Consider the following 11,331-nt stretch of genomic DNA (forward strand, 5'->3'; position numbering starts at 1 on the left):
GAATAAAGCCTAGTAGAGTGCAATGCAATAAAAAAAAAAAGAAACGACCCTGATCATAGTGGACATACACGCAGGTACACACTTATGACACGGGCACAAAGCGTGAATTTTAATTTTTCGATTTAAATGTTTCAACGATGTATTTCTATCCACCTGTGTCAAACTTTTGTTGACAGAGACGCTCCTCGAGTAAAAATACGAGGATATGTGAAAGAAACGGTTTCCTTTATTACATGATTGTCATATACTATGCAGGTGTTCCTTCCGTTATCTATCGAAGTAGTTCGTCAGTACAAGTTAAGTTGTAGCTTTACCATGGACTTCGTGGAACACGCGCCTTCGGACAACTGTAGAACGGAAATCGATGACTCCATTCAAGGTGTATCATTTGCGCCATACTTATTATTAGGATGGATACCACCACGACGAAGTGCAGAATCGGACAGTGTCTCTTTGAAGGAAACTGATCGCCTGCTTACTGTGCGACAGTTAGGCAAACTTCGTTTATGGTCCACTGAGTGTGGAGGGCACGAGACAGCCTTGGCGCTATTACTTAATGTCTGTACCGCCTCCATGGGACTCAGTGTCACGGTCCTGGACACAGAAAAATATTCCGTGTGATCTTCAGGTGAACACAGTCCGGAAGACAGGAGTTGTCCATGTAACGCTGAATCTGGTTCCTGTTGCCGATGGAGGTTGTAGGGCATAGTCTTGGAGACACCAGAGTCGCTGAGTGAGACCCTGGCATCCTGCGAAGTAGAAGCAACGGGTGTGGAAACCAGCTCAGTGGGGAACGACACCCTCCGGGCTCTCTTTTGTTCTGATCTTTTCTGCGTTTCAGGCTTGGCTGCACTGCTTTGCGACAGTAAGACGGCATTATACAAGGATTCGAAAGATGTGTCTTCTAAAACCGCAGCACGTCTTCTAGCTGCAATGGCAGAACCGCTCCGTGAGGTTTGGAATCGAGTGTGAGGGACTGAAATTGGTATAGCTGCTGCCGTTCCGCCGCCGCCCATTCCAGCGGGGACGGACAGCAGTGTCGCTGCGGGCTCCGAGCTTCGTTCGGTGGGAACGTTGTGAAAGGAAGAACGTATCACTGGACCCATGTCTGCTTTTTCCGGAGTGACAGGTGACTCTGCTGTTAGCGACCTAACACGACCTCTTCCGTGCAGAGCAGAAGGTTCTGTTCCCGTCACACTCTGGCTGTTCTGAGCCAGCAAGCAATCTGTCGGATTTAAGTAACTAAAATGTGTTTGAGAATCTTCAAGACCGCGTTGTCCCCGATGTAATTCCATAATAGCTCTTAAAACTGGGTGCTGTCGCAGAACAAGATCTTGCAACTTCAGTGGCTTAATGCTGTCTCGCACATCATGCATTGCTATGCGGAAATGTGGCATGTAGAATTTGGGCGTCGAATCTAAAGGTCGCATCTTGTGTAGGATGTACAGTGTTTCGTCGAGTATACTTGGGGGCTGCACCGGCGACAGATTTCGGCGTTCTCGGTAGTAATGCCAGTTACCCAGTGCCAAGAGTTCCATAAATGGCGCACGAAACGCTTTTCCAGAAACGCGTCCTGAAGTCTGTCCCTGCTGGTGCTACAGTGACCGGAAGTAGTTTCCCGTGTTTGAGTACGGACACTGCGGATGCTGCCATTGCCTAAAATGCGTCGTTCTTCATTACTGGTTGAAGCATCGACTTCTCCAACCATGTTGTCTGACTCGCGCAGCCCATCATTTTTTCTTTCCTTGTGCTCGGCTGAACGCCCTGCGTCTGAAGACATTGGAGAATGAGACTTGCCGAGCTCGATATCGGGACCTAAGTCAGATTCAGAACGCGACGACATGATCGACACTGTTACCAAGTTTGAAGGATGGTCTCCATCTACATCACAGGACGATTGCTCTGAAGAGACCCTCATTTCTTCCTTGGAACTTCCTTCGATTATTTCTTTATTGCTTGCCTCCCTGACGCTGCTCTCGCACACAATGAACGAAGGGAGAGCTCTAATCGCTATTGGCCTCAATGTCATGGCAGCCCTGGTCTCCAATAGTGCCTCATGGGGGTTGGTAGGTTCTGCTTCATTAATTCGTTGCTTGCGGGTTGCAATTTCATTAGAAAGTAACGTAGTAGCTGGACACAGTGCGCCGTTTTGGCACTGCGGGCTTGGAGAGAGTTCTGTTGTGGATCTTCGCGCTCTCCGACTCGGTGTGCCGCGCCATTCCTCGGAAGCAATATCTGGAGCAGAATATCGTTCAAATCCAGCATTATCAGAAGCGCTAAGACGGCAGGACGATATCTCTTCCGTCGATGCCCGGTTGATATCTAATGAGACCAAGTCGAAACCAGATGACATGAGCTCAGGTAGTGTTGTATAGCTATCTCCCAAGACAGGCCGATCTTCCGGTGAGAACACATCTTTTTGCAGGCATGAAGGAATCGAGATGGTATCTATTAAATGAATATTGGGGTCTGCCATTTTTGTCGTCAAGTTTGGACTGCTAGGTTCTGACTTATTATCCGGGGTTAGGTTTACGTGTCCGGTGTCTGAGGGCTGCAAAATCTGTTCCCTTACCGGACACGTACCTGTAAGAGTCGGGTGACTGTCGTCAACATTTCTTGGTGGAAGGAACGACAGTTCACTAATTCTTCTGCTGCCCCATTTAGTCATGGTTAATTGAAGTTGTTCCTTTAGTTTCTGTTCCGTGCGCCCTGGTTCACATTGGCTACCATGCAGCGCTTCAGTTTCCATTTCTTCACCTCCTGACGTATTGGTTACACCATGCTCTTTACCTGTTTTTCCTAACACTGCACTTTGTCCACCAATTGTGTCTGATTGACCAGAAGCAACATCCACAGAGTTCGCATGGCAACAAGTACCAGGAGGAAATGTCCAGGACACTGATATGTCGGAGGGCTTTGAAAGATAGGAGTTTATGCCTGAAGATTCTCCGTAAGACGATTTTGTATTCGGAGCTGTTCCAAATGGAGTTGTGCTTGCGTAATACTTCAAGTCGCGGTATGTGACGATCATAGACGACATTTTCTGTGATGTTGACCTGTCCGTTGGTGCAAATTCCTCGGATACTACAACGGTATCACCAGGTTCCTGAGGAGGAGGCGTTTGGATTGTCATGTCTGTTGCACGCGAAGTTGCTTTGTTGTGTCTAATTGATCCCGAGAAGACGTCAGGGTCTTTCGTTGAAGATTCTATGCTTTCACGCTCGTGGTTTTCACACGAGTCTTCCAGTGCAGCCCCTTGTGACGCAAATGCAGTTTTCCCAGCTGCTATAACCGACTTTATGGGTTCCACATTCACCAGGACATCTCGTGCAAGGAGGAGGTCCTTCAATTCTTTGGGATATGAGATATGCCTCGAGGATGGCAGCTTCGATGTCGGGGGCTCATCTTGATTGGGGTTTCTCGCTCTGTTTATCTTTCTGTGGCTGGTACGTCGCCGTTTGTACCTTAGTGACGATCTGGCGTCGTCGACCGAACGCGCAAGGGGTGTAGTCGGCCTTTGATGAATAGGGGCGATACAGGTTTTCTTGTCGAGCATCGTTGAGCGGTCGTCAAAAACAAAGTTACTATTTGCTTCGTTGTTAGCCTGGGTTTCTGTAGAATACCGGATGTACCGTGGCGGATGCTTAGGAATTCTGGCGTAACCCCAAGAGGCATGTTCCCCGTACTTTTGGTAATAACGCTGTCGAGGGTCAATGCTACTCTGAAAGGCAGAAGACGTGCGGGGGCGGTGTTGGGTGAAAGATACGGACGAGCCAGTATCTGGACGCCACTCCAAGAAGTCTGTTGAAGCGTCCACAGTGTCCCTAGGCCCGGCACAGGATTCCTTCTCCTTCGTTGCACGTGATAGCCTGCAAGTACGAAAGGTTATCGATTCAGGGTAAGAATTTGCTAATTCAATTGTCTTCAGTTATAGGCGAGGTATATGACAAACAGAGGAATGCGTTTTCCCAGCAAATTGTGATTAATTGTGTACACACCTCCGAGAATGATATCCTGCAAATCTACTGGATATGGGATGTTTCATTCTCAAAAAGCCTTATGCGCTCACTCAGAGTTCTTTTCCTTGTTCTCTTTTGTTACTGTTCTTTCACCTTATCAGACATTGGGGGTTGTGCGTTAAACTTGTAGTCTTTCTAGCCGCGTTTACATCAATGTGAGAGGCGTATCGACTCGACTTGTCGCATTGAATACGCTCCTGTAAACGGCCAATTCGCTAGGATAGCGCATCGAATTCAATCCGCCTGACAGACGTGGCTCAAGACGGTCGATGCGCATTGAAGACGTACATGTAAACAGAAAATGTGCATCGAAACCAGAAGGAGGATTATGGGAAGACGTTTGCTGCGAGTTCACGTGGATGCGGGGTAGATTTCGTGTGCGAAAAAGAAGATATTGTGAAATGAGAGCAGATATGGTAGGTATGGTGTGGCAGTGCAGAGCTCGAAATTTTTCATGTGACAACGTGGGCGCAAGTTTCGAGCCGAATTCGATGCGCATCCACGTAAACGGTGGCGCATAGTCTTCACTTTGGTTTCAGCTCTAGTCGATGCGCTTCTGTCGCATTCGTATGAACGCGGCTTCTGTCTTATATATCGAAAGCACAGTGGCAGTTCCACTGAAGGGGACTGACACAAACATCTAGAACTCAGCTCTCACTGTAATTTCACTATCCACAAGTGTGTTTAGACAGTAATGAACGCACTCACGATCATGTTCCCATATTCCACCAAAGTACGGTTGTAGTCGTACGATTCGTTAGTTTTTGCCAGAGCCAGCCCACATTTGCACACTGGGGACACCAGTCGACTTCCAGTGTGGCCTCCAAATCTACCTTATTCCATCTCAGATTCTTTTTAGCTCTGGTATCTTTCTCAGATCTCAGTGGAAAGTTGCACTAGGCATACCGTCTATATGAGTAAGCTGCTCCGATGACCAGCAATGTTAGAAGAAGTACCAGTGTTGGTAAGGTGCCGAAAAGAGCGCTTGCCCGAGATGGTTTGCCTGCAACATAAAGGGGCTCGTCAATAAAGTGTGCATTTACAACCTCGTGATCTATGCCTTTTATGATTCTGATTTAGATAATTTGGAATCGTAAAAGGCGGATCGGAAGTCCGAAAATATGACTAAGTTAGTGATTAAATATGACGCGGAAGAAGAAGAAGTCTCTGTTCGAAATATCGGCACGTGGCTCCCTTTCCTAACTCTCGTCCTGAAGCACTTCCCTTGGTAAGTTGAACGAATGCTGCAGTATAGGCGACGATGACGGCACCTAAAGCGTATGTGCACCTGCCAAACCACCCATTCAAAGGTCCAAACCTGTTCCACCTGTTCCTGTAGCCTTTTTTACATATACATCACTGCAAGTTATAGACTCAGAAGATACCCGAAGCTGCGCTCTTGAACTGGCTGGTTCGTTCGACAGCAAACGATGGGAGACGCAGGGAAGTTTACGCTGGCTAAGTTGATCGGACGGAAATAATCGAGCCTGAAAGTAAGATGATGATGATCCTGATTCGGGAAGAAACATGGTCGTTCGTTGCGGATATGCGGTACCGGAAAACCCTTCCGCGTCTTGGACAGCAGGAGGTCGCAAAGCACAGAGCACTATTTGTCTGAGTATTGACGACAGTCAAATACTTGCTCTGCCTACTGACTGTGGAACCCGTATTAGTCAAAGTTGGCATATGACCTAGGATATGGAGTACAGGGCTACATCAGGCGCGCTTTGGGATTGGTCGAGCACTTAGGAGGGATAGGGCAAGAAATAACAAACTTTCAGGCCGGTGCTAGCTTCACATCAGTGGGCTGCCAGAAAGTTGCACTCATCACAACCCTTGATGCACGCACAGATGATGACCTCACGTTGGAGTACGTGAAAGAAAAGCTTGTGGACGAGCATCAAAGAAAGCAGGAGATGACATCTGCAACGCGCAGCCCAGAGTCAGCGCTTCAGACGCAAGGCTGAGATGATGCAAAGGGTGTGACTGGCACACGAGTGTGCTAATTCTGTAAGAAGTCCGCATGGTCACCTGAGGACCTTGGAACTCTTGTGGAACTCCTTGTTGTGGAACTCGAACCTCAGAGGCCAAAGGGACGACAACGCAAGGGACGGCACGCAGACGACAAAGGGAATGTCAGACCCATGGACGCTACCATACCAGAAACTCGCTGCGGACCATGACGCACCGCTTAGCAACGAACTTTACCGTGAGGCAATTGGGGAGCTACTCTATTTGAGTACGGCAATACGTCCAGACATTGCTTGTGCTGTGGGGATATATACTCTGTCGTCGTGTCAGCAACCCGTATCAGCGTGATTAGAGCACTGCCAAGAGGCTGATTCGGTACCTGAAATTTACTAGGGGTCTGAAGCTGAAACTGTCCTCAGACCCAAGCTTGAAGTTGGCTAGCTACGTGGAAGCGGACTGGGCGGCAGACTTTACGGATTGCAAGTAACCAGCGGCTACTTCATCCAGCTGGGAGGCAGCCCAGTATCCTTCACTACTAGGAAGCAGCTGTCTCTGGCCCTGCAGTGCAGAGGCGTAGCGAGGGAGAGGCTTAGGAGGCTTGAGCGCCCTCACCCCTAAATGTAGGTCACCTTGCATGCATGGTGCCATTACTTCACGGTGGCTCAGGTTGATTCGCTGAAGCGCTCAATAAATGGGATCACCACTGGCTGGCGGTCACTATTTTGCACGGTAAATATGGGAACAAAAAAAGATAGACAGTGAGAAATACGAAAAATACGTGCGGGTGTACGTTGATCAGGGGCACACGGAATGCAAGAGCACGGGAAACACATTTAATCTGTAGGGGCTCATTCCGTGACAATATCTTGTTACCTCTCTGATAATTTCAGTATAGCATTGGTGATGTCAATCGCTTAGGTCAAGCTTGGCCCTGCACTTGGCTTTCCGTCCTTGCTGGGTAATCTTCAATGTTTTCCTCACGACGTCCTTTCGGGGTCGCTCCCCAGTTGCCGGTGTCGTCCTTTCTGATTTTGGCGCAGCTAGCTCATAGACATTCATTGTCCTATATGAGAAAGTTTCCGAGCGGCAGTTTCACTGCCCCTCCCAGCTCGCCACTTCTCAAGCCACATCATACAAACGGTGGCGGGTTCAGTGAAAGCAAGAACGCGGTGAACGAAAGAAATAGGGCAATAAAACATGTGTGCCGCACGTGGCTCCCTTTCCTAACTTGTCACAGAAGCAAAGGCTCGAAAGTAAACAAGAAAAAGGAATACACAAGAGGTGGAGAGAGTGAATGCAACGAGAACTGGTCGCCTACGTACACTGCACTGCACAGTTTAAGAGTAGGATGTCAACAGGGCAGCTATGCTCAAAGGACAGTAAACAATAAAACACTTCCTGCCCTTCGAATGCAACGATCTTTTGCGCCACAAACGACACGTGACGTCCTTGTTCAATGAGTGCAGTTATGAACAACGAATCAGAAAAGCAGCAGAGCTCTTATCCTCAGGAGTAGCCGTTGGCGGCATCCAGTTTTCGTAAAGCGACATACAGTCAACGCTCGATCTAGGAGCTCTTAGTTTTACCAATTATATCTATTTATAAACGGTTTCTCCAGGAATGCTAACCGCTCTTAAATGAAAGGCCGACGGTGCTTCTTGTAAAAGCTTATGACCATAACTTCTCTTACTATCACCTTCGTAAGGTAGCGTGCTCTCCAATGCGTATATATGTCTTGCAACAGATACAAGAAAATTCGTTAATGAACAGTACGCAGAGCGTCATGCACTGGTCAACACCTCCTAGATAGTAGAAGGCCTGCGCCCTACGTCACACAGGGAGGCCTGCTGTTACAACTGTTGCTGCTATGACGTCAACGAAAGAGCGAACTAGAGACAAGCTTGAGGCAGCTCGCAAAGCTCACGGAGGCCTCAGTGTGTGACATAGGTCGCAGGATTTCTACCATCTAGGTGGTGTTACACTTGTCTACCAGCTTTCTTTTTCTGTGTGTGTGTGTGCCCCCTCCGCACCGCCCCCACCCCCTCCATACAGGTCCCAGCCCCCAGGAAAAAAATTTCTGGCTACGCCTGTGCTGCTGTGGCATCTACATGCAGTGGTGTACTACTACGTCTCAGCAGCGCAAACCGTATATGGTTTATCAGGGTTTGTACATCTACCATTATGGTGACTCGCAGGGGAGCGCGAGAGTCGTTAACGGGTCGTTATTGCCTCTTCCTCCCAACCAAGTGATTGGTGAAATAAAGATTTATATTACAGTTGCGCTGCGTGAATATTACTTGTGCAATATCGGTGTAACTTTCATATTTTCAACGTTGATGATCTTTTAGATAGCGTGGCATCAGCATAGCATTCCATCAGCGAATGCATGGAAGATGTTACTCATTCGTAGACATGTCTCTGTGCACACACACCTACGTCGTCAAAGTAGAGTACCTGAAGGAGATTAAATACTCCTTACGTGAAAGGCACTTCCGGTTATCAGCAAGCACGAAAGGCTGAGGGCAGTAGCATAGGAAGTCAACGCATTGCATGTTCTTATCGTGATGAGCGCATTCCAAGTCGCTCACACAGGATTCGTACAAGTGCTTTCCTGGAAAGATGCAAATTAGCCTTAAACAAAAACGCACGCAGTGCAACGGGGCAGCTTTCGTAGAAGCAGCAGCTCACCTCGAACGCACTTAGCGACTCCATCGGTGTCCCTTATGAAAATCGGTGTTCCCCGGGCGCAGTCGCACCTCGATGGAAGTGCGGCCCTTCTCGCAATGCATGCCAACCCTAAGCCGGATGCACACTCCTCGTCGCTCTTGCACGTAATTCCGTATCCGAATTTTCCGCTATCAGGGTTAACGTTCACTGCAAGAATTGAGACATCATATGACCCTATGTGCCTCCAGTAAGCCGTAAGAGCACTTCCATAACGAACATGCTCTTCGGCGGGGATGCCACGATATTCCACCGTTAAGAATCGACCGTGTAAAATCCCAGATTTCTCAATTAAAACTTTAATGTGAAGAATGGCGGAATGATAGCGTTGAATAATACATATTACTGACAAACCTCGCAGTATTGCGTGATTTTGACCTCAGCAGAAGTCATTGTCGTGAATAAAAACCAGGTTTTTGGCGACCGTTAGGCTTAGCATTGCGGTCACATCAGAGCCGCAAAAATTATTAGATTTTGGTTAGGTTAGGTTAGTTTTCAGAGGTTGGGTTAGTTTAGGTGTTTTTTGACAGTTCAGCACGCCGTTGGGGGGCTCCCCACAGTTGGGCACGCACGCAGAGCTACGCTAGCGCAGTTTCGGATTTTCAGCATATGGGATTCTAAACGGAGGATTCTTAACGGTGGCAATTCGGGATACCCCCTCTTCGGCAACGGCCACTCAATATTACGTATCAGTGGCCTCATGGAATCTACCTTTATTTCCTCCGAGGGGGTATTCAGGTTTTGTTGTACTCGTAGTATAATTTGATAAATCAGTTAGGTCCTGGTACGTATCAGTGTCTTCTGGTCTGCAAGAGTGATGAACAGAGTTAATGGCCGACGAGCATAGGACTACTACAGCTTCGTTATATTCCAAAACAAACCCTTACCTGAAATCTGGAAACTGCCTCGCGATGCATAACGTCAGCAAGCAGAGGAACCCTATAGAGATACGCATCATACTTGTTTCAGAGGGTTGGGGGTGTAGCGCAGGGCAGTTTGGCAGGCCAAGGCAGTGAGGCCGGCGTACAGAAGTCAGCGTTCTTCTTCTTCTTGATGAAAGGCTGTTCCACAGGGTAATAACGGCACGTTCACGTTGCTCCTCGAGCGGAATGGCACGTAGTGAAGCCACCATAGCAACCATTTTGCTTTTTTTTCTTCTTCTTCTTCTACCAATGAGATAATGGCCGTGAACCACTAAGGGAGCTTGGCCAGGACAAAGGGGGCGACAGATGTTTGTCTATGTTTGTGCAGTAATGATAGGGACTAAGGCCAGGTCAGATCCAAGTAACTTATGACATATATGACGTGTGATGACTAATACAGGAACTGGATATGCACGTATGTAGGAATATGCGTATGGCGACTATACACGGCCAAAAGGATGACTGTATGAATGTGTGTGTACGTGAAAGTGTATGAGAGTAGGAAGGAAGTGCCTAGAAGCGGTTGGAGAGCACGATGTAGGAAGCAAGACCCGCTACCACAGCCCTATGACAGAGCGCAGTGTGTGATGCTCCGAGAGACAGCACTGACGCCAATGAGAGTGGGGCTCCTAACAAGCGTAAGGGTGTCCAGATATACCTGCGACGTAATTGGCCGAACTGAGAGCAGGTTAGGAAAAAGTGTTCCCGGTGCCGGCTGTGCTGTCTGGGGTTTTTCCTGGGTTTTCCTCAGACGCTTTCAGACACATGTCGGCACAGTTCCCTTAGAAGTCGGCCCAGGACGCACTTTCCCCCAGGGCGTCAGTCGTGACGTTGCCCACCTACGTGAGGCCGACAACGGCAAGCCCTTCTTCTTCTTTTCTTCGTCCCACGGAGAATGGCCATTAGCCCCGAGGGAGATCGGCCAGGGCTATGAGGACGTCCAACGGTACTATAACTTGACCGTGACAATTTGGGTGGGGAATGTGGGGAAGGTTGGTGGAGAAAGTAATGATGATTGAAGTGGCGGGGGTGCTGAAGTTCGCTTGTTTCGGCCCCATGGCACGAGGGCAAACGGCGTGCATGTCGTGGTTATTTGCGTAATTGACAAGTAGAGGCATTGTAGTATTCGTTAGCAGTAGACATCGTAGTGGAGTCATTGTGTAGTAGTCAGTGTAGATGCGTGGCTGTGTGTTTGGCCGTAGCTTTCTATTCCAGGTAAGTAGGATCCCGCGGGGTTGGATACACTACACTGAAAGCGTGGCGCGAAGTTATACTTGGATTAAACCAAAGCAGTCAGATGCCACTGTAATCTTCGGCCACCCTTTGCAGACTTATGTTGCTTTGACTCGCCTCGTGCGGGGGAGCCACCGGAATTTCTCGGACCTAATGGGCTCCTTCGGCGTGCACGGAGCACACGGCGTGGTAACACTCAGTGGGTGATGGTGGGTGGGAGGGTGAATGGGTGGATGCAAAGCTGGGATGATGCAAAGGTGGGCTAGAAGCGGCGCGAGCGAGAAAGGAAGTATGCAAGCCCGGCCGCTACCGACATATCCCAGCTGGAAGTGCTGGAGGCACCAAAGGAAAGGAGGGCTGCTAGGGACACGGGAACCCCCAGCAGACGGAGTGGAAGATTAATATAGGCCTCCCGAAGCCTAGCGTAAGAGCTGCATTGCATGAGGAAGTGCTCTACCGTC

General features: G+C 48.7%; 1 protein-coding gene across 1 annotated transcript; it reads right to left on the reverse strand.

The window, feature by feature from the left end:
- Positions 1 to 208: 208 nt before the first annotated feature.
- Positions 209 to 9,800, reverse strand: LOC135376706 (uncharacterized). The gene is made up of 6 exons (XM_064609194.1): positions 9,602 to 9,800; positions 9,426 to 9,520; positions 8,679 to 8,864; positions 8,470 to 8,601; positions 4,926 to 5,022; positions 209 to 3,869 (listed from the first exon to the last, which is right to left on the reverse strand). Exons 1-6 carry the CDS (start codon positions 9,670 to 9,672, stop codon positions 1,418 to 1,420), a joined length of 3,033 nt encoding a protein of 1,010 aa, XP_064465264.1. The 5' UTR covers positions 9,673 to 9,800; the 3' UTR covers positions 209 to 1,417.
- Between the last annotated feature and the right edge of the window lie 1,531 nt (positions 9,801 to 11,331).

The sequence above is a fragment of the Ornithodoros turicata genome, unplaced genomic scaffold (genome assembly GCF_037126465.1).
Source record: "Ornithodoros turicata isolate Travis unplaced genomic scaffold, ASM3712646v1 ctg00001241.1, whole genome shotgun sequence".
Classification (NCBI taxonomy): domain Eukaryota; kingdom Metazoa; phylum Arthropoda; class Arachnida; order Ixodida; family Argasidae; genus Ornithodoros; species Ornithodoros turicata.